The 27,466-nt window shown below is 36.9% G+C and overlaps 1 protein-coding gene across 1 annotated transcript in view; it reads left to right on the top strand.

The window, feature by feature from the left end:
* The first annotated feature begins 17,415 nt into the window (after window positions 1-17,415).
* itga11a (integrin, alpha 11a) overlaps window positions 17,416-27,466 on the top strand; it is an 82,566-nt gene continuing 72,515 nt past the window's right edge. The window contains exon 1 of the mRNA XM_036584217.1: window positions 17,416-17,552. Coding sequence (XP_036440110.1) covers window positions 17,492-17,552 — 61 coding nt within the window. The 5' untranslated portion in view covers window positions 17,416-17,491. The remainder of the gene's footprint in view (window positions 17,553-27,466) is intronic.

Genomic DNA, 27,466 nt, shown 5'->3' with positions numbered 1-27,466 from the left:
CATTAGGTCCTTGTTCCCACACATTAATGAAGTGTGGCCACACATTATTTTTATTCATATGGGATGTCACCAGCAGGGCTCTGTAATCTACACATATGTGCATGTATATTTATATTTTGGCATATAGAGTACTGTACAATAGTCAGAGACCACCATTCATTTATCTATTTTCCAGTCAAAATGCCTGTTAAGTACAAAACATTAATTTTGCAGCTTCAGGTATAAAAGCCAAAAGGATTACGACAGCAAATATATGTTTAACCAACTCAACAACTACATACAGTTTTAACAGTGTCTGGTCTTTGCCTTTATTTCAGCTTCTATTCTGTTTCGAAGACTTGTTTTCAGTTTTTAAACAAATCTGCAGGGGTATTTTTCCACACCTCCAAGTTCAGTCTCAGAAGTTGGTTGCATTACTACTCACAATCTAAGTAATCCCAAACACATTCAGTGATGTGGAGGTCTGGACTCTAGGGTGGTCAGTCCATTGTTCTGAGAACACCAGCAGCTTCTTAGTTTGATTAGCAAATGTTTTTTTTTGTCTTTTTTCTTTCTTGTTTGCTACACATTATTACCTTATATCTATTATCTTATGTCTCAAAAAGAACTGAAAAATTAAAAACTTGTACTTAAACACCATTTTGAATGCAAATTAAAGAAATAAAGGGGTGAAGGGTGGTCTCTGACTTTTGTACAATACTGTATATCAATATATTGGCATACATTCAAATAACAAAAAGTGATGAATGTTGCACAAGTGATACAAGTGATAAAAAAGTGTGCATTTTTAAAACACTTACATAAAGGGTCTGATTAACATTAAATCAGAAAAAAACGAAATATAAAAACTCTCTTCATGCCTCTGATAACATAGATTATATTGTCATTTAGGTAGAATTGACCAAACACAGTGGTTCTAAACCGTCACCTATATTGACAGTCATTGCTTATATACTTGTATAGTGGAAATGTACATACATTGTTGTTTGCTTTCTGTTTTTATTAACATGTCACATACTGTCCTAACTATTCCAAGCCCAAGCCAAAAACTATTTGGGAACCTTTATTTTTAAGTGTATAACAGATAGTAGGACTTACCCATCTGTTAAAACTGCTAAATAACAGTAAAAAAGTCTGAGATTCTTTTACCATCTGTGACATGTATGTCTTTCTCTTAGCCAACATTCTATACCTCATCCAGTTATGTAAATAACAAATTCCTTTAATGCTCCAACCAAAAACACCTGGAAAACCCAACATAGTAAATTAATTGGTGTAGCAGTTTTTAATGGTTTATAAATTCGGATTTTGACTGTTGAACAGGTGCCCTGGACCCAAAGTAATGGAAAAAGAATGTGCCTGAGCAGCTACTGCTATTGGTTTGAATGTCGGAAGGTATGTCTCAAATTAAAATAAACTTCCTAGATGGAAGAATTCCTTCAGTGGTAGGCAAGTAAAAGGCAAGAAAGATACATTTCAAACAGCCATTCAGTTTGCACTGCTGTACTTTTGAACTGACCATTGAACCAGGAGGTTAATAGCTTTGTGAAAGCCAAGGCAAAATTTCAGGAGCGAGACATGAATTTATCATGTTTCTATCTCACACGTCATAAAACATATGCTTCCACTTTTATTTCACTGTACAACCAGTTCTGAACTTTAACTGGTCAGTAAGACACAGTAGGCTTCTAAACAAACAAGTAAAGCCAGAACAGTGTGTCTCTGATTAGTGTAAACTCAAAGCACTTAGACACACAGAAATAACTCAACCAATCCCAACAGAACTGGGGCATGTGTCCTAAAAGGAACTCTACCCCAGGGAGACTGTGTGTTTGTGTGTGTGAATGGGAATCTGTCCATCTATCTGTCTGGGTCTGAGTCTATGTATACACATGCTGTTTTAACCATGTCATTGCTTCTTTCAAGGTAGAAAAAAGCAAAATATATAGCAAAGTTTTTGCATCAAAACTGTTGAACATCTTCTCTGGGAACATTTCTACTGTACAGTGTGGTATCACAAAGTGTGGGTTATTACTAGTCTGAACCCAGAACTGTCCATTTCCTGTATCTGTTGCTCATTGCATAATGATATCTGCAAAAGTAAGAAGGGTTTTAATGATTCTGTGATGATTGTGTTTGATCAACCAGGGACTCATCATATCCAGCTCCACCTCCTCCCTATTCAGTGCTTATGGTACCATGGTGACAATTGATTATTGCTTCCATTCCTTTCTGGAGACTTTTAGTTTTCCAAAGAAACCTGCAGGGATGTTTTTCCACAACTCCAAAGTTCAGTCTTAGAAGTTGGTTGCATTTTCGGCTTCTCACAGTGTAATAATCCCAAACGAATTCAATGATGTTGAGGTCTGGACTCATGGTTCTGAGAACACCAGCATTATCAAATGTTCTTCTTTTTTGTCTATTTCCTTTTCTCGGTAACACTTTCTTGACAGCAACACATCCTTTCAGACCAATGGACAGAAACACCTGCTTTAATTTTCTAAACTGTGCTTTTGGGAAGATTTTTGCTTATTTTCCTTTGACTTTCCCCTTTACTATGCAAGTGAATAATCTCATAGATAATCTACTCAGAAATATCTCAAGCAAAAATGAATAACTTGCATTTAAGGGCCATTTTGACTAGAAGTGATGTATTTTTGTTATAAATATAATTGACAAGATCACATAATTTGCTCATTGTCTTGGCAGAACAGCGTGTGAAAGTAACCACTAATTCCTTAAGTGTTAACATTTCTGAGATCACCATTTATAGCCCATAACCACCGGATTTCAACTCAGTGAGGGTGCTGATTCCATTGAGCATTCCCAGACTACAGGAGTTGAGCTTTGAGTAAAATATGGCAGAACTGGAGAAGTACAGCCTTCATCTCAGCTTGCGAGTTTGTGAGAAAGCCAGCACTGGAGGCCAAAACCACGGAATTCCTCCACTTCGAAATGGCATGTCAAGTCTAAATTCAGTGCCATCCAAGTGCGTCTACTTTGGCATGACTGGTTGGTTGCCTCAAGGTTCTATGGCCTAACCATAGATTCTGACGCCCGTAAGATGACTTCTTCTAACTTCTAAACACATTTATGTGCTGCAGTCAGCGCCTCAGTGGATCTGTCAACCAAACATGGGAACCTGAAGATAGACTCATGAGGAGCAGTCTGAGAGTCATATATGGAAGAAAGAATTTCATGAAAACTGTAGTAAGTTTTTGAAAATTCTTTGTGAATTTTTCAGGGATCGTATGTTTTCCTTTATGTGGTTTTTCAACTATTGTCCAAAGCAGTTCGAATTGAAGTGAATACATCAGTGAATAAGACTTTAAACAGCTTCCATAGTTTTCATTCTGCTGTGGTTTTCTGGAGTGTCTTCTCACGGTGTGAAGATGAAGCATGCTGTTCTGAGGCCGAACATTCTGCGCATGTTTGTTCAGCCACAAAGCATCCCATAAACTGACCTTCATGTAGAGTTTCATCATCACGCTCAGTTACCATAGCAAGCCGTCCAAACAAGATCTGGAATTCTTTTTTTTCTCACATTTGACGAGAAACAACTCAATAGAAAAATATCACTGATGAACTTTCAGGAGGTAGCTGATCCCATAACAGTAGTGGAGAGCAGGGCCCAACCTAAAATGGTTTTTGCTTAATCATTTAAAAAGTTTTTGAAAGCAGATTAAAGCGAAATTATTTTTTTATACAAGCAAAAATGAAAACATAAACTTTGTTTCCAGCACCTAACATTTGTGAACAATTCAGCCAAAGCAAAGTGAGTGCAAATGTTACAGCTAACCCCATAGGTGGGGTTAACTGTAACAGATTGAGGAGCTACTTTTAATAGCCACCGAAAAACTCTGGTCAACCAATGAAAAACCAAATTGATTCAGTGCAATTCAATGTTGTTTGATCTAGGCAAGCCTTTCAACATAAATGCATAAAAATATATTCATCAAAATAAATACGATCATTGAAAAGAAAGTGGATCAAACATGGCAATTTTTGACACCAGAGTAAAACAGCATGGTAAAAATTTAAGCCTGTTTTAAATACATTTTATTCACAACATTGCATTTGATGCATCTGTGCATAAAAACTTAAAAAATTGATTGTTTTGATTTTAAATAGGCCATGGGCTGTATAAATGGGGTGGCCATTGGGTGACCATAGCAACTTTAGGGAGTCCAATGTCCATAAACCCAAATGTATGTGCAAAATATGTGTAATTTCCAAAAATGACCCAGAAAACAAGAAGTCGTATTACCTTTTCTTTTTTTTTATATGTATTCAAAATTATAACATTGACATTGGATGAATGGTAACTCAACAGAAACATAATATATCAAGACTTTTTTTATTTCTTTTTATTTCTTTTATTTTTTATTTTCCAAACTGACCCTAATCAAAACATAATTTGTATGTTTACCTGAATGCAAAGTTCAGTATAAATATGTAACTCTTTAAAATCCCATCTGTTTCAAATTGATTTCCATGTCATAATTGCTGTACCTCAAACGATTTAGACTTACTGATAAAACTAGTGGATAAACGTAGTCAGACAGCACCGAGTTAGCTATGTCTCTAGTTTGCTCACATTTATCAGCTAAGATTTAAATGTAAACATTATTATATTGGGGTAAAATTGATTATGCAAAGATAATGGCAGCTGATAATAGTGAGAGAAATCACTGGATGTGCCAATGATTGAGTAAGTGAGTTTATTAAGTCCTGCAATAGCAGTGACGCCGTCAGCATGTTGGAGATAAACGTGGGGAGGACTGATACGTACGCTCAAGGGTAGGAAGCATACAAACATGGTTTGCTTTAAGCATTAAAGTACCAAGCACACCATAGCATTAGAGAAATATGGCAACTATAGTTTTCCAAATCTGAACACTGCACCATTTAAGATGGAATGGAGCATTCCAAATTGGAAGCCAGTGAATAAGAAGCTAAATCCAGCCTCATTGTGCAAAGCCAGAGATAGGAATAGGAGTATTTTCTTTCTATTGTGAGCTCTGAGTTTATTGTGTTCTGGGCGATTAGCAAGCTAGTGTCTCCTCTAGCAGTTTTTTCCCACTGATGTGTTTGAATTAGATTCAGTTTTATGGCCAGATCCCTTATCCACAGAAGTAAAATTCAAGCTACGGTCCACCTACTAGAATCCCCAGTAGAGGCTGTATTAGCCTGGCTAGCTCTCAGCAGCCACATTTACATGCAGCCTGATAATCCGTTAATAATCCGAGTAATAGCTCGTAAAACAAATAGCTCATAAAAAAAAATCCATGTAAACACCTCAGTCGAGCAAGACTAGTCCAGTTGAAGCCATTGAAGGAGATAGGTAATCCTGTAAATAATAAATAGAAGAATAATAACCATGTAAAGTGCATCAGCTGTAAACTCAGGCAAACACACTGCTGCTCATCTCACTTTGACTGGACTCATGTGATGCTTGTTGTCATGGTAACGTCTACACTAAGTGGTGCTCTACGTATGTGCATAATTTTGAGTCGGATTACTTGTAGTGTGCATCTAAACAGATTTTCCATCAGAGTCTTACACTTTAGTCTTAATCTATAATCGGAATGTATTTAATCGGATTGGCAAAATTCATACAAACACAGCCACTTTAAGATATTTACATTCTTTAAAATGTGCCATATTACAGCCACCAAGAGGGTGATAAATAATACAGGACTGAATTCTCTGGCTCAGTGATTTTATTTGCAGTGGAAAAAGTTACTTTTGTGGTGCAAAACAGTCTTCAGGGTGTCAAAAATTGCAGATGAAGCTGGGGATCTAAGAACACGTGAAACACAGAAAGCATGTTCTATTTAAATCTGATTAACTACATTAAATATCCATGTTACATTCTGCCCCGCTCTCCTCTACACTCTCCCCATTGCTGGGTCAAAAAAAAAAAGTGATCTTACAGCGTATTCTCAAAAAAGACAACACTGTGTAATTTGCCTAAACATAGAAGGTTTATCTCACCCATACACATTTACTGGTCAAATGTGTGTGGGTAATGGTATCCTTTAGAAACGTCTGCATTTATGTTTCACAACATCAATCATTGCCTGTGTTACATCCTGGCGAAACTTCTAAGGCTTGTGAGAAAAATACGGAAAGAAACTCCCCAGCTTGGCATGTAGATGTCACTATAAAAACGCCAATGAAATTGTTTCAAATTATCAGCTTTGGTTGCCATTTCTTGAGCTATAAAATCTGGAAATGGCCAGTAGGAAAGAAACCCTGAGGCATAGATCTGGGTTACCACTCAGTGGGATATTGGGTTAGCATGACTCTGAATGGGAGGCTGAGGGCACTTGACTGCGGTTTCCAATCAGCACAATGCATTGATGATTTCCATGCTGTAACTGTGGGGAGATGCAGAGGGGAGCTGATACTGAGAATGCTCTGTCTATCTACTGCCAACGATCTGTGTTTTCCGAATCTGATATCGTTCGGAAGAGGCCTGTCTGCAGCTAGGAACCATGCCAAAGCGAGGGAGAGAGCAAAACAGATTTCAGAGTATATTCCTTGACGGCTTTTCAGAAGCACTGTCGAATTGCAGGTCACCACTCTTTCAATGCAAGTGTTATGAGTCAATTCTCCAGCTTTGGCAGATCATCTGGTTGTATTTTAAGACGAGACTACCTTTCGCTAGGGTCTTTAGCTATGATTGGTGCTCATCCAAAATGCACAGTCAGCATATGCATCCAAATAAAAGATGTAATATACTATTAAGTTCAGTTCTTGTTTATTCTCAGGGCTGTACAATGTGAGAATATTGTTGCACATGATGGGAGAAATTAATTCTGTGTGAATGCAAAAAAGATCACAGTCGCACATGTGTGAAATAATTTTATGTGTAGTGTTTATTCGAATAGTTTGTGAAGTCCTTGTGCTCATGGTCATTGTAGTCAATTATGTGATTCATAAGCTATTCTCAACACATCAAATATTTTCCTACTGTCCAGGCCATCTCCTCAGCACAGTCCTGCAAACAGCCACACAGGTTAAGTTCTGGTGTTTATGGTAGTTGTGGTCCGTTGGGTAGGACTACAACTACTTCATGAACTATAAAATGCCCAAAAATGATTCGGCTTGGGGCTGCAATGCCATACGTAACGCTAACTACGATTTGGGATTTTACTGTGTGTTTTTTGAACAAAATTAATGGTCCCAAAATCGTCTTTGTATTTAAAGGCTGAGACACCCCTGCTGTGCTTACTGCCTTTATGAATTAAGTTAAAACTCACATATTACATAAAATTGAGTTTTACCCTGAGGTAATGGAATATTTTGCGTCCTGTTTTGAAATTTGTCACAGCAATTCACAAATCCTGCTGATGTGGATTCATGCATGAGCTTAGTCTCTTAATGATGCACAAGAACGCTACGTGAGTGCTAACATAGCCTCCTTGTGGGTAATCCGAATTATTATCTGGGATTTATACTTAGATGATATTTATGTAGCTTTTCTTTTAGTGCTTCAGTATTTTAATTTGTGCAATGACACCTTTAACTTTCCCAACACCAGTGCTACCTGCTCAAAAAGTTTAAATACAGCCTGGAGTCCTAAATCTGTCCTTTCCTGAGTCATTTTTATAAGGTTATGTAGGGCTAGCAGGGCATGAGTTAGCCAGCAGGATATATTTGGGACAATATTTTAGAACACTAAACCTAAGGTAGATGAGAGGTTAGATGTATAGTGATGTAAGTGGTCACCAAACCTGCTCCTGGAGATTTGCCACCCCATAAAGCTGATAGAACAGTAATCCACTACATTCGATCAATTCAGTTGTTGTGCTCAGAACTTCTGCATTAGCTGAATAAAATGTGTAAGATTTGGGTGATGAAACCTGCAGGAATGCTCTTAAAAATTGAAGTTACCTAAACAGTTCCTGCTTTAAATGTTCTAGAAAAAAAAATGGTATAGAATCTTTACCTATATGTATAAGGTTCTTTAGTGGTGGAAAAGAGGTTCATGTTTGAATCCTCATGTTAGCATCATCAAGTCTGAAAATGTACTGATCTTCTGAGCATGTATAAAGTGTGGCGAGATCAAATAATGTTTCAGTCTATGACTCTCTCACTCTTAAAAACTAGCAGGCTGAAGACAATTATGTGGTACATAATATTTATTTTCAGATAGTCCCAATATGCTAAAAAAGTGTTTTCTTATTTGGCTAATCACCTCCCATGGAATTGGAGGTTTTTAAATCAACCAGCATACAATGAAGCATTTATCATTTACAATGTAATGATTAGTTTAACTGAAATATGTCAAGAGAGCAGAAATTGTCAATTGTTCTTTCTTCTTCCTTCCCCCTTCACTGGATGCACATGCTGCAGAGATTCTGCCAATTTAGATATGTTCTGCCAATTCTGTGACTGAAACCTGGTTGTGTTGACTTAATAAAACTTGGTAAGTGAAGTTTCATAAATTATTGTTAATATTTACAAACAAAAGTTAGCCTTAGCCTAGTCTGAGATATTCCTTCTTTCTCCTGATACGCATTGAAAATTCATAAAAGTTTGGCTTGCAAGGCCAGCCTTTCAAATTAGCCTTAGCAAAGTAGAATTAACCAGCTAGCTAATTGCTAATTGTCAAGTTAACGGTAGAAATATTACCATTTGGCTACTTACCTATCAACCAAGCTAATGCCATTAATGCAATAGCTAGTGCAGTATGCAGTTTAATAACCTTCAAATTGTTTTGCAATAAGTAATTTTGAATTTGTCAAAATCCAGTTATTGTTACTTCTGTATTTTCTTTACATGTAACTTTACAGTTTAGTTTAATCTTCATTACAAAGTTATTAAAAACTACCTTGTGAGAAAAAACACCACAGGCCTGCATACGTTTCTGAATCTGACAAACTTTATGGTTTCCCTTCTTGAAGGAACTGGTTAGGGATTAATAAAGAGCCATCTAAGGTAAGGTACTACAAAGCACCTTTTTGGAAAGGTAGAGTGAACAAATATGAATAGTTATTCTAAGAATATTTTCTTTTAAGAATCTGACAGCGAACCGAGTATTACAGAGTCAGCTGAAAGTAAAGGGCACCCAGACACACAGTAGCATAAGCTTCTAGCCCTGTCTAAGCCTTTCTCTGCTGCCCCAGTGTGTGGTATATCAGAGGTTTTGCATTAAAGACCCAGTGTACTAAACCTAAAGAGGGAGAAATGGATTTTTCTCCACACAATCTACTCATATTCTTCACTCTTTGTCCACTCTCTGAGGGCCTGCTCTTTTAGAGCACTCCAGCTCCTGTCCTTCTCATCAGCCACGCATCATGTTGGAGGTAATGCTGAATTGATCAGGATAATTGTTTGCAGTTGCTGGTCAGCGTTTGGAGCCTCTGCGGACATGAGGTAAGTGTTGCTCCTGCAATGGATGGGGATTGATTTTTTGCTACTCTTTATTTCAGGACCTCCACATTAAACAAGACAAGAAAGAGGGTCATATTTCTAAAAGCCAGATTCACATTCTGGAGGTCTCTCTTTCTTTCTGCCCCTAAATATCTGCAGTCCAGCATCATTGAGGGGGGGTATATCCACCATTCTGTGGAAACACTGACAGAGGCAACCCAACTCCATCTTGACCCTGGCCCTTTTCCTCCATTCACTGGGAGAAAAAAGGGGATAATTTTAATTGCAGGTTCCGCTCCAATTTATCATTTGTTTCTGACTGTTGACGTCTCGCAAGCGGGCAGCGGGAGATTCTTGAGCCATGAGCTACCTCCCCACAATTTTGCTGTGTTACTGCCTCATATTGTGTTGTGATAGTTACCAGACTACCCCCACCACATTCTCATTCTCTTCCACCCCATCCAAAACAACCCAACCATCCTTTCTCTCCATTTCTGTCTTTACTGGAGGAGAATGTGATCCTTTTGTTTCCGAGAGGCCAACGATTTAGGACATATTGTTTTTAATACGCTTGTCTAAGTTTGGTTAGCTTGGTTCAGGTTGCACAAGCGGGAAATTAGTGAGCAGCAGCGTGCTGATTGGTTCACCTGGTATATTCATTAATCTGACCTGCAGATGCACAGGCAATTTTCTGTCGGTAAATATGATTGCCTTTTACTGTTCATGGAAATAGGTCGCATTTCAATATTATGAGGAATATATGTAATAATAAACACCTCTGATATTCCTATAAATTTACATCAGACATTTATAGCTGATTTATAGCTCATAATGAGAGTATCCCCGTGACTATTTCCCAGTACAGCACACTGGAGTCAGTTTAACTGCTGATATAAAACTATAAGGATCACTCAGTTCTTGGAAAGAGTTCTCTTGATATTTTTAGAGTTTCCACAGTTCTGTTTGTCTGTGGGAGGGAGGTATCTGTCTGTTGACTCTGGATGACTATTCAAATTAGGACAAATGGTTATCGTTTGCAAAATTGGTGCAATAAACTATATTATCATGATACAAATTCAGTTGCAAAGTACCACTTGTGAGCAATATGGAGCCTTCAAACAACGAAAGGAATTAAGGTAAAACCAAACTTCCATAAAATACGCTGTTGTAAATATGCTTGTACATTTCAGCATACATGCAGTTACGCAGGCAACCATGTGACACCATGTTGTCCAATCATAGTTAGGGACGGTCTAAGAACAAGAGATTTGATTTGCGTTTTTCCTCTTTTTTATTGTCTGCTTTCAGCTCACTCAGCAAATTTAGGACAGAGTTTTTACAAGGCTGGGATAGCAAGAGAGAGAGAGAGAGAGAGAGAGAGAGAGAGAGAGAGGCACAGTGACAGGACTAGAATGGCACTTTATCTACTTCTATTGATAGAATGCATTTACAGTGAGACTCAACCGGATATTTACCAACCGGACACCAGATAATGGCCCTCAAAACCAGACTGTCTGGTCCAAAACTGGACACTTGACAACCCTACCCAGACAGCCAGATTATGATCTTAAACCTCCTGATATTAATATTTCCTGAGTTCATGATGCTGTTTATATCTTCCAACTTTATTTTATAACATTTGTTCTAAATCACATTCCTGTGGCTTTTGGAAGAAAAGTAACCCCAAAATATCACAGACCCACCACCATACTTCACAGTGGCATTTTGGTTGCATGATTCTTTTTACCCCAAGCAAACTTCTGGTATTTTTTTTGCCACAAAACTCTGTTTTCAAAGTTCCAGTTATGTTTTAGAGAGATGTGACAGTAAAGATTTTCTTCTGGCAAGCCTTCCAAAGAGTTTGTTGGCATCAAGGTGACCTGTAGTTGCAGTTTTGGAGCAGCTGAAAAACTTTTTCATAGTCTTTTTTGCTTATCTTTTACAATGGTGCTAGTAATTGTGGTGTGCACTGCATATAAAATGAGGTGTCCTAAGGGTTTCATTTGGAAAAGATATTGGAAATCAAATTTAGGAAATTTTCAGATGGTTTATTTATGCATTTATTGTTTGTACAGTGATGGAAACTTTTTAGGTCATGGCTGTTTGTCAGTTTGCTTTTCTTTATGTGACAATTATTCTCCACTCTTAAAAAACATGGTTCTTCAAGGGTTCTTTACTTAAGAAAATAGTTCTATATAGAACCATGAACACTCTAAGAACCATCTGCATGCTTAAATGGTTCTTCGCATGGTAGAAATAGGTTCTCCATTTGATAGATAATGGGTTGTATATTGTTCTACATAGAATCTTTTTGAAAATGGATCTATATATGAGCAAAAATGTTTTGCTATTGTTACAAGCTTGACATCATAACAATAGCAGAACTCTTTTAGGTGCTACGTAGAACCATATACAACACATTCTCCATCAATCTGAAGAACTATTTTGCTGTGCAAAGAACCCTTTAAGCATGCAAATTGTTCTCTGACTGTTTATGGTTCTATATAGAACCATTGTCTTTACTAAAGAAGCCTTGAAGAACCTTTAAGAGTGCATATCAAGCTTTAAAAAGCTTTACTATTTATCCTGAAACAGTAGGCCTAACTGGCACTGTAGGGACAGATGGTTGTGATAAAATAGTTTGATGAGAGGAAAGAAAAGATGACTTTTTAAGTACACTTAATGAACGCAGCTCTTTTTGCTTTGGTCATTCAGGATGTTTAATTCACAATTATCATTAGGAGCCCTTAAATTATGTGTTCCTTCTGTGAGTAACACATACTTAAGCACTCAACAAGTTTAACGATAGTTATAACAAAGGACAGGTGAAGAAGGATGTGAATAGAGGGTTGTTTTTGGTAGAGTCTGGGTACATAGCAGGGATTAACAAGCAGGCTGATACAGAGTGTACAGGGGTGTCTATCAAAAACTCATAATTATAAAAACACAATGAACAGACACTCTAAGTGAAAATAAACAGAACAAATCTAAGTAACAAAAAGTGAAGAGTAGAGAACTAAGAACAGACTAGAATTACAAATACACAGGCACTGATAAGACACAGGCGGGAACAATGATCAAGAGGAGGGCTTACAAACAACATGACAGCCAGTAGGAAAAACAAGGGTTAAACAGAGGAGACGAGACCAAGACAAAGCAAGAAAGCGACATAACCTGATTTAGAGAAGCGTAACAAGAGTAAAAATAAACATAATAATAATATTCTTTATTTGTGTAGCACCTTATTGTGTAACACATCGTCTACAGAGAGCACACTTTTGCACACATTACTGCATTTTACTGTGCAAAAGTTATGGCACATTTTATATTTTATGTTTCATTTTTTTCAATTTGTTAAACTCAAGCAGAAACTGTACACCAAACTTTGCATAACAATCCCGTGTTGTTAAGTTCTCTGTGGAGGATACATTGTCTTATTTTCACTTTGAAAATCAACAAAACATTAAACATTAAAACCAGGGTTATTCATACTGTTGCATGCAACTGTTCTTAAGAGTTAACAGCCTACTAAAACAGAGCATAAAAGCACTGAAATGAAACTAAAATGAATATATAAATTATATTTAAAGAAAAAGCAAAGCACAATAAAAAAGTCTGAATAAAAAGTACTGCAGTGTTGGATGACAAACAAACAGAAGACACACCAGTTCCAAACAGAGGGCAGATTATGTGATTAGCTACAGTCATAGTAAATCAAACTTTAATTTCAGACGCATTTTAAGCACTTATTTTGGTCCCATCAAAGCACATTTTGCAATGCATCTTCTCACACATGTGCATCTTGTCCTAACAGTTGAAATAGAGTTATTCTGTCGGTAAATATTCTTTCAGTATTTGGTAGAGGCCTGTTCATCCATCTACCCACTGTTATTATTGCCACTGTTAAAGGACAGCATGCATTTGAAACACTTCTGTAAATGAGCACCTAGTTTTAAGAGGCAGAGAAGATTCTACAGAAAGCCGACTGCTGCTACAGTTGCCCAAACTTTAATCAATCTGATTGAATATGTAATCAGTTGAATTTCAATTATTGCCACCCATTTTTTATCCCCTCACTTTTTGCACGATCCTTCCACAAATGCATAGGCCTGAGGGAAGAGAAATGCATTTAGCGCTTTAAACACATGTTCATGGCCCATAATTTGAATGTTTAGGCTTTTAGGCCAGTTTCATTTCATATTCATATTTATGCCTGAAACTGCCACTAAAGGTTTAGTATTTTAGGCACAGGGTCTTTAATAACTAGCCTAATAGAGAGGAATAAGTAACAATTCAAAACTGCTTGAGACCTGAGAGTCAGGCAGCCCCAACACTGTATAACATATCGTTGCTGTCCAAAAAAAACATCTCTATTTTCTTGATTGTATATTATTTGTACGTTATTGTGTCAAAATTTCTTGATGAATGGGCCAATAGAAATGCTCCAAAATCTCTTTATAATTACTTAAATCAAAATTTAAGAACTTTTTGTTTTCTCTTGTAAAGTTACCATTTTGGAGATACACATGGTTATTTTATTTATTCATTTATTCTTTTTTTTTTTTTTCTTGGACAGCAACGATTTAATGCTCCAACAATGTATCCTTCATTTAAAAAGCACTTATTGTGGGTGCCTGATGAGTGTCTTGTGAGAGGAAGGTCCCTAACTTAACAGCAAACCACACTTTTTATAGTTAGTTCTCAGAATCATTTTGATGAGATGTCACCAAATGTTATTTGCTGACTTGGGCTTGCAGAAAGTATTCAAGAAACTTGATCACGCTTTAAACACAAGGGTATTTAATTGTTGTAACATCAACAGTTAACTTTCAAGAATTTTTTAAATCCATTGTTTGACTGCAATGTATGGGAATGCAGTAACATGCTAAATTTACCTTCTCTCAATTTATAGTCTGAATGAATATCACCAGTTAAGAGTCTTGTCATAAATGTTGGTACATGTATATCGGAAAACTCAGGAAGGGAGGATAGTGCTTATTTTGGGGGAAATAGACAAATAGACGACCATTCAGCATGGGTACGTTTTTTCTGAAATGTGAATGGGGGGCCACTATCGAAATGGGTGTAACTAAACACAAAAGTAAAATGTAGCAAAAGCAATGTTTTGAAAAGTAGAAAAGTACTACTTGTTGCAAGTGGAAAAGTGAATTTTCTGAGATAATTTCCCTAATTAATTAAGTCCCATTTCCATTTTTCCTACCCTAACTTGATTGAAAAAACAAAGACCTTTTAATTAGTGAATATATGTGTTAAATGTATGGGTTGGATTTTATAGCATTTAAAATATATTAAGGGACAATCAGACACTAGTTTGACAAATTGTTATTTATCAATATATTCATTCTGTTTAAATGCTCATTCTCATACTTAAGATCCCTTTATAAAGAAGCAAACATACGTAGGGCTGTCAAATCTATTGCATTTATAATGTATTAATGTGGTAAGTTATTATCATTATCAGTGCCATTGACGCATTTTCGTAATTTGACCCTTTGAACCATCTACAGTAGTGCAAGCTAAAGCCCAGATGTACTGTATGTTGCATGTTAGAATCAATGATTGTAGCCCTCTCACTGAAATATAGCTTTTAAATACAAAGCAGCAACAACCAAGTGGAAATATATAGGTCTCCCTTGAGACCCTCCACTGTAACAACAATACACACTCATTGTTTGGAACATGCAGCCACTGTTGCTCTCACTGGACGTTTATGATGAACATTCTGTAGTGATGAAAAACATTATTGAACTATTAAATGTAATAAATACATTCTGATTAAGCTTATTTTACCCACTCATATAGCTGTAACAAAATAAACTGCTTTTTATATGGAAAAACAGGATCTCTTTAGGTTCAAATTGATTCATCATTATGAACTACCCAATATAATGTGATTAACTGCAATTAATTATTTTAATCATTTGACCACTCTGGCATTGAGGGGAAAAGAACATGCAGAAGATAAAAAAATGTGAATGCATCTGCAGTGAGGGTTTAAATCCTCTTTATGTTAAAGGGACTTACAGTTAATGTATAGTCTCAAAATAGTGAGTGGATGAGTCAAGTCTGATTACAGGGCAGTGAATATAAGCCAGATCTAGAAGTGATGATTTATGATGTATAGCTGCCAGAATCAGCGAGACAGAAAAATAGAATATAGATTTGTCAGCCTTGGCACTCTAATATGATGACTTCTACAGACTTTGTAGTGTGTGTGGGGGGGAGGCGGAGGTTGAGGGATGTGTGCACACACTTTGGATGTTTTACAGTCAGGATGTTTCGATCAGATCTTAATTACACTGCAGTGTGGTTGTGCAACACGTTCATACAGAAAGGAATGTGGGTCATCTATCTGAATGATAGTCAGCCGATTGTCGGTATCAGCTGTTACGTAATATGTAATTATATGGCTGGTTTGGATGGTGGTCCATGTTGGTTAAGGTTGAGCTGGGGGTTAGACAGTGTGGTTTAAGAGCTACCATACTGCTATGTAAACCACAAATCTCTGCATCAATCATGTAAATGGTGATGTAACTGAAGGATTTGCCATTACTATGTTACACATACTGGGACATTAACAAAGATCATTTCTGGCATGGAATTTAAGTAGAACTGTATGTCCTAATGTTTTTATTGTGTGGGCTTCAGGTTTATTGGTGCCATTTAAAGATTTCTATCAATTCTTTTGTCAATGGCTTTTTGAGAAAATAAAGTAGTGGCTTAATGTACAGTGCAAAAGTCAGAGATCACCCTTCATTTATTTAATCTCCAGTCAAAGTAGCCATTTACAACAAGTTATTCATTTGTTGGGACGTATTTCTGATGAGATTATATCCACTTACATAAAGAAGAGGAGAGTCATAGGAAAATAAGTGAAAAAACAAGAGCTTCCAAAACTGTGCTTATTAAAATACATAACAAAAAGAAGACTTCTAGCAACTGTGCAAGACCCGGTAGACCACCAAAACTATCACCATGATATAAGCATTACATAAACAGTTTTATACTGTGGCTCATCAGTCACTTGAACAATAAGATGAATGTAATGTAGCTGTATTGTGTTGTATACTTACAGTAATAAGCTGTAAATAAAATAATCTCCTATAATTTTACATATAAACTGTAAAGGTAATGATCTCAGTAGCCAGTAATTCACTGTAAAATTGCATATGAACATTGCTTATAATTTGCACAAACATGACCAAAATACCAAAATAAGCTGGCAATACTAATAACCAAAGTATTTCTTGAACACCTCAGTGTTCTAGCACTTAAACAAGGAAAAAAGTAAACTTTTAAAACTTTCAAAGACACCAAAATCTGTGTGGTACAGCTCAACATCATCCTCACTGTAACTTGCTGTGTTATTACAAATATTAGTTGACTTATTGTGAAAAAATTTGGTTAAATATTGTGAAATCCTGGCAATATTTAACAATAAAGCTTTTATATTTGAGAGAAAGATCTCTCAGAAAGTCAAGCTTCACTCTTGCTTCAGATCTGAAAAAATCCACAATTGTTTTTGTCCGTCCTTCCACTGTAAGAAGATAACTCAGTGCTATGGGTCTGAAATTGTGAGTAGCAGTCAAGAGATCTTTACTGAGAAAAGGAAATAGACAAAAAAGAAGAGAGTTTGCAAATCAAACAGTGGACTGCCACCCAAGCCCAGACCTCGTATTTGGGATTGACTGAATTGAGCAGAAAAATGCAACTAACTTCTAAGACTGAACTGGAGGTGTAATGTTGGACACACTAAATGCTGAAAATGATGTGCTTTTTCTTTCTGGAAATGAAATGAATGAAAGGTGGTCTCTGACTTTTGCACTGTAGACTTTTGTGTAGAGTAAGTCCTAACACAGTAATGATAGTGATAAAGTGAGTCACTGAGTAAAAAAGAGGAAAAGAGACAGAGTTAAGGAGGATCCCTCTGCAAACTACGTACCTCCCTTTGGTTTAGCCTCAGTCTCCTCCTTCCTCCAGATATAGTGAGTCTTTTCAGCAGCAGTGGAGTCAATCAGCCCTAGACCTTAAGGGGAACACACTGACGGACATTCTGCCCCCCCCACACACACACACATACTCACACATGCGCACACACATGGAGTACTACTGCACTCTGCTGCTTTGGATCCTCTGCTTGCTGCCAGGTGGGTGACTCCTGTTCTTTTCCTTTCATTTGATGCTCTTGCCTGCCATGCTTTGAAATGAAACGTGACATTGTCTGATTCCTTGCAAAGTGTTCATACTTTCCGGAGTCTGGAAAAAGCACTGGGCTCTTGCCACAGTCTGGTTCAATTATCAGTGAAATTACAATCACAGCAGCCCATTGAGAGACAGCTGGCAGGGGAGTGTTATCCTGAGGCTTTTAAAGAGAAGATTATTAAAATGGACCCTCCTATGATGAGGAATGGTTCATGAGCAGTGTTGGGGTAGTTGCTCAAAAAAATTAACCAAAGTAACTCCAATGGGATGACTTTACTTATCACTTTCTGGAACAAAGTGATCTCAGTTACTCTCTAAAACCTATTCATATGTGTACCAAATAAAAAGTGCGAAAGAAGACCTAATAGTCCTTTCAACACTGTATTTACAAAGAAATAAACAAAATTTAAAATGCATGTTACTATATACATTTGAAGTCACTAACCAGGAGAGATTATGAATGTAATGTAAAGCTTACAGAAGTTTTTGTAAATGAAAATCGAATCTGGCTTGTGTAGGTGAGGTTGGCGCTCTTTCTTCTTCACTACAGGGATCTTTATCCATCCATTTCATATATATATATATATATATATATATATATATATATATATATATATATATATATATATATATATATATATTATGGCAAGCCAAACAGGAAATATTTAATGAACATTGATATATATATACAATGAACTTTGATATATATTGAATGAACATTGATATATATGGAATGAACATTGATATATATACAATGAACTTTGATATATATGGAATGAACATTGATATATATGGAATGAACTTTGATATATATGAAATGAACATTGATATATATGGAATGAAAATGTATATATATTGAATGAACATGGATCGAACATTGAGATGAAAAATATAATTCATAAAATGTTTTGTTTAGACAGAGAGGGACTTTTGGGGTTGTGTGTGTTGTAGCCTTGCACCCCCCCCCCACTGTTTACATTGTTATTTAATGTTGCTTTGTTGTTGTTCTTCAGTTAGAGTGTGTGTTTGTGTTTACTCTGTTATTTTGTGTCCAGCTCAGAGTTAGGGAGAGTGTGTTTGTGTTTGGTGACCATCAGAAGAAAGAGTAGGGCTAGGAGTGACCTACCTCAATTTTCAGTTGCTTTTCAAGTGGCACTGTTTTCCCTTGCTCTCAATAAAAGAGCATTTTTCAAACAGAAGTTATGGCCTCATCTGACTCTTCTTCTGCACCATGTCAAATTATGTATATATTGAAACTCCACCCATCTGTGTCTTCACATCATATATCAGCCACTCTCAGGTCACTCTGTCCACAGGATCAATGTGTATAGATACTGGTCACTTTATCAGAATTCCCTTCCTTTAAGCTCCACCTGGAGTTTGTTAATGCCCATTTATTAATGTACAGTTTTTCTTGGCCATCCTCAACCCTTCAACAGCGGCTTTCATTCAATATATATCAAAGTTCATTCCATATATATCAAAGTTCATTGTATATATATCAATGTTCATTGTATATATCAATGTTCATTCCATATATATCAAAGTTCATTCCATATATCAAAGTTCATTCCATATATATCAATGTTCATTGTATATATCAATGTTCATTCCATATATATCAAAGTTCATTCCATATATATCAAAGTTCATTGTATATATATCAATGTTCATTCCATATATATCAAAGTTCATTCCATATATATCAAAGTTCATTGTATATATATCAATGTTCATTCCATATATATCAAAGTTCATTCCATATATATCAATGTTCATTGTATATATATCAAAGTTCATGGTATATATATTAAAGTTCATTGTATATATATCAAAGTTCATGGTATATATATCAATGTTCATTGTATATATATCAATGTTCATTAAATATTTCCTGTTTGGCTTGCCATAATATATATATATATATATATATATATATATATATATATATCGTGTATATATATATATATATATATATATATATGTATATATTTATATATTTATATATAATGTCATATACAAAATGTATATGAGTACTGAAAGAAATGCAGTTGCCATAAAGTCAGTAACTGTAACGTGAGATTTTTAACTGTAATGTGTTACACAACATCATTACTTTGTATCATATTACCACCAACACCCTAAACAACAGATAATACAGAAAACTATTATAACCTAAGAGTGTACATTCAAAAACTAAATGTAAAAATCTGAAATATTTCATTTAAATGTTTCCACATCAGGGTTATTTGAGTTCATGGGTTCATTCTTTGCCAATTTTCTTTCCCATTTCGTTCTGACACACAGGTCAATGAACCGTCTAAAACACTAGAAGCTCCATCGTTAACTAGATAAGAAAAAAAAAAGTTCCACAAAGTTGGCTCATCATGAACTAGTGCAACTGCATTTATCAGCATCCTTATCAGTGTACACTGGAAGTGAGCTAGACATTAACTTGCACTAATACTTCCTATTGGTGCTGGACTCCAATCCATTTTGCACTGAAAAGGGAATTTAGATAGCATGTAAATATTTGTGTCGTCGGAGGAATTGGGTTGCTGGCTGGAAGCCCTGGTCTCTTGTCCAGAAGAGCCAGATGAATCAACTGGTAAGAGACAGAGCTGGACAGACAGAACGAATAAGGGAGAGCTTCTGAAGTTTATGATGTGTAATATTTTGGAACTGGTGCAAGTCTGAAGGTGTGTGTGTGAGAGACAGAACTGTGTGGGAAAGCTTGCCATGTGTGTTAATCAGTTTTGGTCTCCATCAGCAGCTTGTCATCCACCTGTAAGTCTAAGATGCTCACTCCTGGCCCAGAAACGTTTACTTAGGACTTAAGTTTCAACATGTCCGACCACCATTTGCTTAACATATCTGTTTTCTGAACACCTGGTAATACCAACCCTAGCAACAGTGGCTGGTAATGGCAACACACTAAATCAAGGTTTTTGGTTTAGCTTAACATCTAAATTCCTCAATCTGGTCTCAATGTGCTGGCCTGAGGGACTTGAGTGGGCGAGTAGACTGAGCATAAATTAGATTTTCACATTTAACCTAGGGTTCTTCTCAGAAATAGCTGTCACTGTTTGGCTGAAAAGAAACATGCTTTATTAACTGGTTGTACTAGTATGTCCTCTCCCTGTTCCTCTGACTTAAACTGGGATTATCTTCTTCAAACACTTCCAGCCATCATATACAGTCAGCTCCAATATTAATCTCATATTGAAAATATAAGAAAAGTATATGATGTAATTGTACTATATATTTACAGGGTCACTTGAGCAGCCATCTGTGACTTCCTGCTCCACTGGGGTACGAATAAGACATGCTACAGAGGCCAAGTTCCCATAATTATGTATGAAGGTGAAGAACATTAAATATACTCAAATGAAGTGAGACAAACGTTTGTTGACCTTCATAAATCAGGCAATGACTAATAAAAAAGCTGCACAGCTGAAAATATTATACATTTTTGGCAATAATTAAAAATTAAAACAACCAGAGCTGTAGTTAATGTGACTGAAAGAGGATGTATGTTTATTTTGACCACATGTGTAGAGATCTGGATGGTTAGAGAATAACTGGAGATTTCAAAAGGTCACCAAGTCTCCAAAATTTAGACACTACTTCCCTGCCAGCAAATTATTTAGAAGGTATGCCCAAAGAAAGCCTTTCCCTTAATCTAATCACAAATGTAAGCATCTGGACTTCTCTAGATGCTACTGGACCTTAACTGGAACCAGACTTCTGTAGACAGATGAGACAAAAATAGAGCTTTTTGGCAACAAACACTCAAGTTCAACAATAAAAAAGGTTATACAGAAAATAACATCATTCCCACTATTAAGCATGGGGGAGGATCTGCAATGTTTTGGAGTCATTTTACCTCCAAAGGCCCTGGGAACCTTGCTCAGATAAATAATGGACTTTATAAAATACCAAGATATTTTGAATAAAGAGCTGACCAGCACTGGCAAAAAAAACTGGGACGTGGCTAGATCTCCCCATAGGACAGGGATCCAAGACATACAAGCAAATCCACACAAAAAAATATTAGATTTCCACAGATTCAAGCTTATGACATGGCTATCCCAGTCCCCTGACCTAAACCACATTGAAAACCAGTGAGGTGAGATGAAGAGGCATGTCTAAAACAGAGAACCTTGATTCAGAGAGATTCTGTATTGAGAAAAATGGTTCCCCATAACAACTGACGTGAATGTTTTCTCTGAGAGGTTTATTGAAGAATTCTTCCAGTTTGCATGCTATAACTTACATGACCTTGTCAGTAATTGTGGTTATTTTGTGTGGCTGAGGAAGCTCAGAGCTGCAAATACTGTCCACCCCTCCAAACTCACCAACCCAACCAGCTCACATCTTCCTGTTCATGCCTTCTTGCTCATTTTCTTTGGAAACAAGCATAGTTTAATGCCACAGACACCATCCCCTGCAAGGCATCGCTCAACAGCACTCTGATGGGTTTTCCAGACTGCAGAACTCACGACAGGAAGAGTTGACATGGATCGATAGCTGTTTGGGTTGCCTTTGTCTTAAAACTCCAAACTAAAATTGCATGTATATTATCTTACACTGTGTACAATACACATGACTTCTGGTTGGGTGGAACAGCATTTCCAAGCTGTGGTTGAAGAGATGCATTTCTGGCATGTGGAGTTTATTAGAAGCAAATCTGCTGGCCCGTAATTCTAGCCGGTGGGCAGCAGTGGTTCTCATTAGCATCTGAACAGCTCCACGCGTAAATATTTGTGAAGGAGGAGAGAGATGACTGAGGGGTGAGCAGATGTATGGAGGTGTTCTGTCCATCACAGATGGTGGAAAAATAAAGCGTAAGCTAAAGCTTGAGTCTTCCATCAGTTGCAGTGCTGTGGTGCTGAGTTTGATGTTTGGTTTAGCCTTTGTTAGTTGTCAGTGGTGAAGATTTGGTCCACAAGGGATAAAGAACTGGCCAAGGTTTCCATCCAGTTCTAAGTTTGGTTGAAGACAGCTCAGTCTCCTTAGGTTTGGTTGTGGGATGAGCCAAGATTTTGGGTCATCTGTTTTGGATTTAGGAGTGAGGGCTCCTCAAGTTGATTGAGTTTTAAAGTCGGGGCTTCTGTCACAGGGGAATGCGATGCTAGTGGGGTTGATTCAATTGTTCCAGTTACTGACTGATGTTAGTTTTCTTGATTTTGAGGTTGCTCTGTTGACCTTATGTGTTTGAGGTCTTTGGGGGATTTCATTAAGTACTTTAAAGTAGGATAGTCAACCTAGGATAAGATTTCCCTTGTTAAGGGTGATGTTGGTGACAAAACTGATCCCAGATCTGCACTTTTACTTGAGAATCTAAGAATTCAGAGGTCAGGGTCTAGTCATTGGTTTCGGTGCTCCAGTCTTGACTCCATGTCTGTCTAGGACCCTCACCGCTGCCCCTCTGGATCTGAAGGTGCTTGTGTGTCAGCATGATTGTGGTGGAGCTCATAAAACCTGATTCTGGGCCAAAGGCATCGCGGGCCTGTCCTGGACGCTCAGCTCCCAGGGCCAGCAGCCACCGTGCTGAGGTTTATTTATCTGGGCAGAGGGATCCGTACACAGGAAACCCAGGCAAAGACTCGAGCCGGCTTCAGGAGCTGCTGATATTACTGGGAGTATTAAATCGCTCTGCCACGTTAGGGTTTCAAATGGAAACTGGGGCCTCTGGAAACTCTTCTCTTTTCCCTCAGCTTCCTTTTGTTGCAGGAGTGAAATGAAAAAGCTGCTCTCTGATGGTATCTGGAACAGTTTCTGCAACGAGCACACAAGCTCAGAACTTTCGAAGCATTGCCAGGATGCAATAATGATAAAACATATGTGGGAGAGAATTTAGCAGAGTGAACAAAATAATTGTGAATGTAGTTAGCAACAGTATTATCACTAGTTTATTAGACATTCCTTTTCTAGGTAATTGGTCTATTAGACATTCTTTTTCTGTTTAGTTGAGCCAATTGTTGATTCACACATGCAAGTTGTAAACTATTTTTATAGTTGTTTATTGTTGAATTGTATGTGCAGTAGAGATGGCATAGCACCACTTTTTCTGACATTTTCACAAAATAAAAGCCTCCTGTGTTCCCTGACTTAGTGCACATTTTAGTTTGACATTGTACTAAGATTGATAATACTAAGCACAAAACATTGAGTATTTCTGCCATTGTAAGGCAATTGGGGGTTTTGACCATATACAATAGACCATATACAACAGACAGTGTTTCATCCTCGGAGGCTCTTTGTATTGCTATTCCAGTGAGTTGGATGTTATTTTAAAAGCAGTTATTCAGTAACCTAATGACCTTAGCTCAAAAGTCCAATACTGTGTTTTATCTGTAACAGGACAGAATGAATCAGACTCATGCGGACTGTAAGAAATGAAGAGGCTTTACTAGTTTGAGGAAGTTCCGAAGTCAGGCCAAGGTCAGTTCCAAAACAATCCAAAACCAGGAAAACACCGTCATAACAAAGTCAAAGGGGTAAAGCAGAAAGGCAGAGTTGTAACAAACAGGCAAAAGGTCAATAAACAAGAAAAACAAATCAGACCGCACAATGAACCGCTCAGTAGCTCTGGTAACAGCAACAATACCTTGCAAAGTGTCTAAGCTAAAGCCCGGGCCAATAAAGCTAACTAAACAGATAACATAATTAACAGAACAGGTGTTGATGAGACAGAGTCACATGATCATTCAAGGGGTTATGGGAATTCTAATCCCTGCCGGAGAGATGCATGATTGAGATGATACTGTGTTTTGTCTCAGTCACTATTTCTGCGATGCAGTTATTATTTAGTAGCCTTAACTCATTTACCTCACAAGATATCTGGTAAGAATTGGTAAATAGTCTGCAAAGCACAATCCAGAACAGAACAAAAATAGCCATAGATGCACTGCTATATGATGACAAAGATGAGACATAAACACTTTGGCAGCTACTAGGAGAGACAACGGTGCTGAAGCTGGTTGCTTTTATGTTATATTATTCTTGGTGTTCACATGTGACATTAAAATCCAGCACTTTTCTTACAAGAAAATGCTAATAATTATATAACCTATGTTGTCACCTGGTACAGCATAGTTATGGAATAATGAATAAATAATGATCAAAACGCAATTTAAATTCATCATTCCAACATTTCTTATGCCATATCCCAACATAAATAATCATCAATCCTTTAAAATTTAAATGCTCAAATGATCTTTGCAATTGAAGTGGTTATGGATTTGCAGCCTTTTAAGTGTTAAAATGAGCTGTTTGTAATTGAAGCACTTAACTTAAGATGAGCCTCTAAAAGATGCCCACCATGTTCAAACTGCTTAAACCCTCTACTAATCCCCAGAAAGAAATACAAAGCTAACAATGTGAGGCAATGTGAGACAGGCAAAATTTATGACAGGACTAGATTTCTTTTTCTCCCTCTGACATCCAGCCTAGCATTTTTCTGCTGATATTTACTCGATGCCAGTACCTGATGTCGGACTGTCACCATCTGCCTTCTCTAATGTGTAGCAGACATTCTGATATATGTTGAATTGGATGTTAAAGTAGTCAAGAAAACAGAGCACTACATGCAAACATAATGGGTTAAGATCATTAGAGGTGACCTTCCTGTGAGCCAGTTATATACTTTTCTTGAACCTTCAGCTAGTTTCAGATGCTGCTGTCTGTTTTGCTTGTGCATGCCTCACACACTTGCTTTGCTTGTTGTATATCATGTGCTAGGTACATGGTGGCACTGAAACAAAAGCTCATGTTCACTAAACCTGCAGAGGGGCATTCTATTGTGCAATAGTTGTGGTTACCACCTAGAGCATACAGGATGTTAGCTGTCATGAAGAACTCACATGTGCACACTAACAATAAGAGCTTCAATGTTTGTAAGCATGTATAAAACACATGAAAGGGTAAAAATAACAGAAACATTCTTCAATAGAAAAAAATTTCTTTGGAAAATATTTTGGGGAAAAAAAAAAACGTTTAAAGGGCTGGATCAGAATCAGAGCACTTCATGCAACTACTCAGAGAATGTGTCAATATTTAGATGATTGGCGTTCATATTATTGCTGGTCAACTGTGAAGAATGACCAATCTGATGTTTTCAAGTGCATGGGGCTCAGATTGTATAACCAAGTCAAACTGTCATAACAGTTAGGCTCCTTACAGGGCCTTGGAGAAGCAGAAGGCAGTATGGGGTCCATTCATCAGCTGCATGTCTGTGCTTTTATACTGTGCCTCTGAGCGATTTAGAGCCACACCATTCGAGCAAACAAAACATAGATAGATGTGAAGAATTATGAAATTTAGGAAGCTTTGTGAATGAGAGAAATGAGTCAAAAAGTGTGAGTATTTTAAAAGAATGTTAAAGTCTTGTCCTATGCAATAATTACAGTACTGTGCAATAGTTGGAGGCCACCCTTTATTTATTTATTCCAGTAAAAATGGCCATTAAGTACATTCATTTCCAGGAGATATTTCTGGGGAGATTAGATGTGATGCATTAGTAAGAAGAAAAATTAGCAAAATAAGTGAAAAAACACTTGGATCATGAGAAGCAGAAAAAGCAACCAACTTCTAAGACTGAACTTTGGAGGTGTGGAAAAATATCCCTGTGGATTTCTTTAAAAAACTAAAATCAGGCCTGAAAAGGATGGAAACTGTAATAAAGACAAAGGGTGCACATATTAAATACTGAAAAAATTTATATTATATTTAGTAGTGTAATTTTCTTTTAAATATACTGTATGGATGTTTTCTGTTTTTTTTTCTAATGCTGTAAAATGAATCTTGTACTCAGTGACTGTTTTGACTGGAAATTAAATAAATGAAAGATATCTGTATCTCAGCTTGATGCATTTTAACCCATTTATTAACGTTCTATGTGAATAATTTCAATGTTAAACACTGACTTTGTACCATATTTTAGTCTCAATTCAGCAACATATGATTTCACAGAGAATACAGTAAATTTACTGTATGTTTCACACTGAAAACTAGCTTATTAGTCATACTGATTCCTGGTCGGGCTTCAGGAATCTCAGTCTAAGCATCCCAAGAGCTGAGAGTTTGATCCAGATTTCAGTAATATGAGGAAATGTCGAGATGTCGATTTGTCAGATATGTCTGGCTGTTATCAGCGTTGGTCTTGGCAGAGGGAGAGCAGGATGGAGGGAAAAATCAGGAGAGAGGCAGGTCAGAGAGGAGATCTGGTGAGAATCAGTCTGCATGTGTCGTTTTCATTCACTGTATGAAAGCCTTCATAGCAGCTCACAGTGGGAGTTCATACTGTGACATGGGAAACATTTGGCTATTCCACTATCAACAGGCAGAAATAGCACTAAACTTCATCCAGCTCTTCATTGAAGTCACATAGACCTGTTGGTTTGGTTTAGGACACAGTATTACTTCTTGTAAAATATAAAAATGAACAAAAATTTACCATGCAGCTGCGGGCAATCACTTCAAACGACACCTGTTTTGCTCAAATTTGACTGCCCATCATGTGCAGGCATATGAACATATATTTGCAATTTCTGTTGTCTATTTTATAAAAAACTGTTAATTTTGAGTTTTCAAACTGAAGATATATGTTTAAAAATAGAAACAATGGAAATCATAAATCTAATCTAGTGTCTGTATGCCTGCAGAAAAGTTTTGTCCATTGACTTCTAGTGTCCATTTAGCAACGTCAGCCTCTAAACTGACGGAGCTAAATTTGGACACCAAACATGTGTTGGCTGATTGACTAGATCTTAATATCTCTGTCAAACACATTCTGTTCACCTTGTTTTGGACCACAACCCAACAGAAACACACTTTACTTCATGTCCTTTCTTTT

Source organism: Colossoma macropomum, unplaced genomic scaffold (genome assembly GCF_904425465.1).
Source record: "Colossoma macropomum unplaced genomic scaffold, Colossoma_macropomum, whole genome shotgun sequence".
Taxonomy (NCBI): Eukaryota; Metazoa; Chordata; class Actinopteri; order Characiformes; family Serrasalmidae; genus Colossoma; species Colossoma macropomum.
The sequence above is the reverse complement of the archived record's forward strand: the minus strand, read 5'-3'. Positions and strand labels throughout refer to the sequence as shown.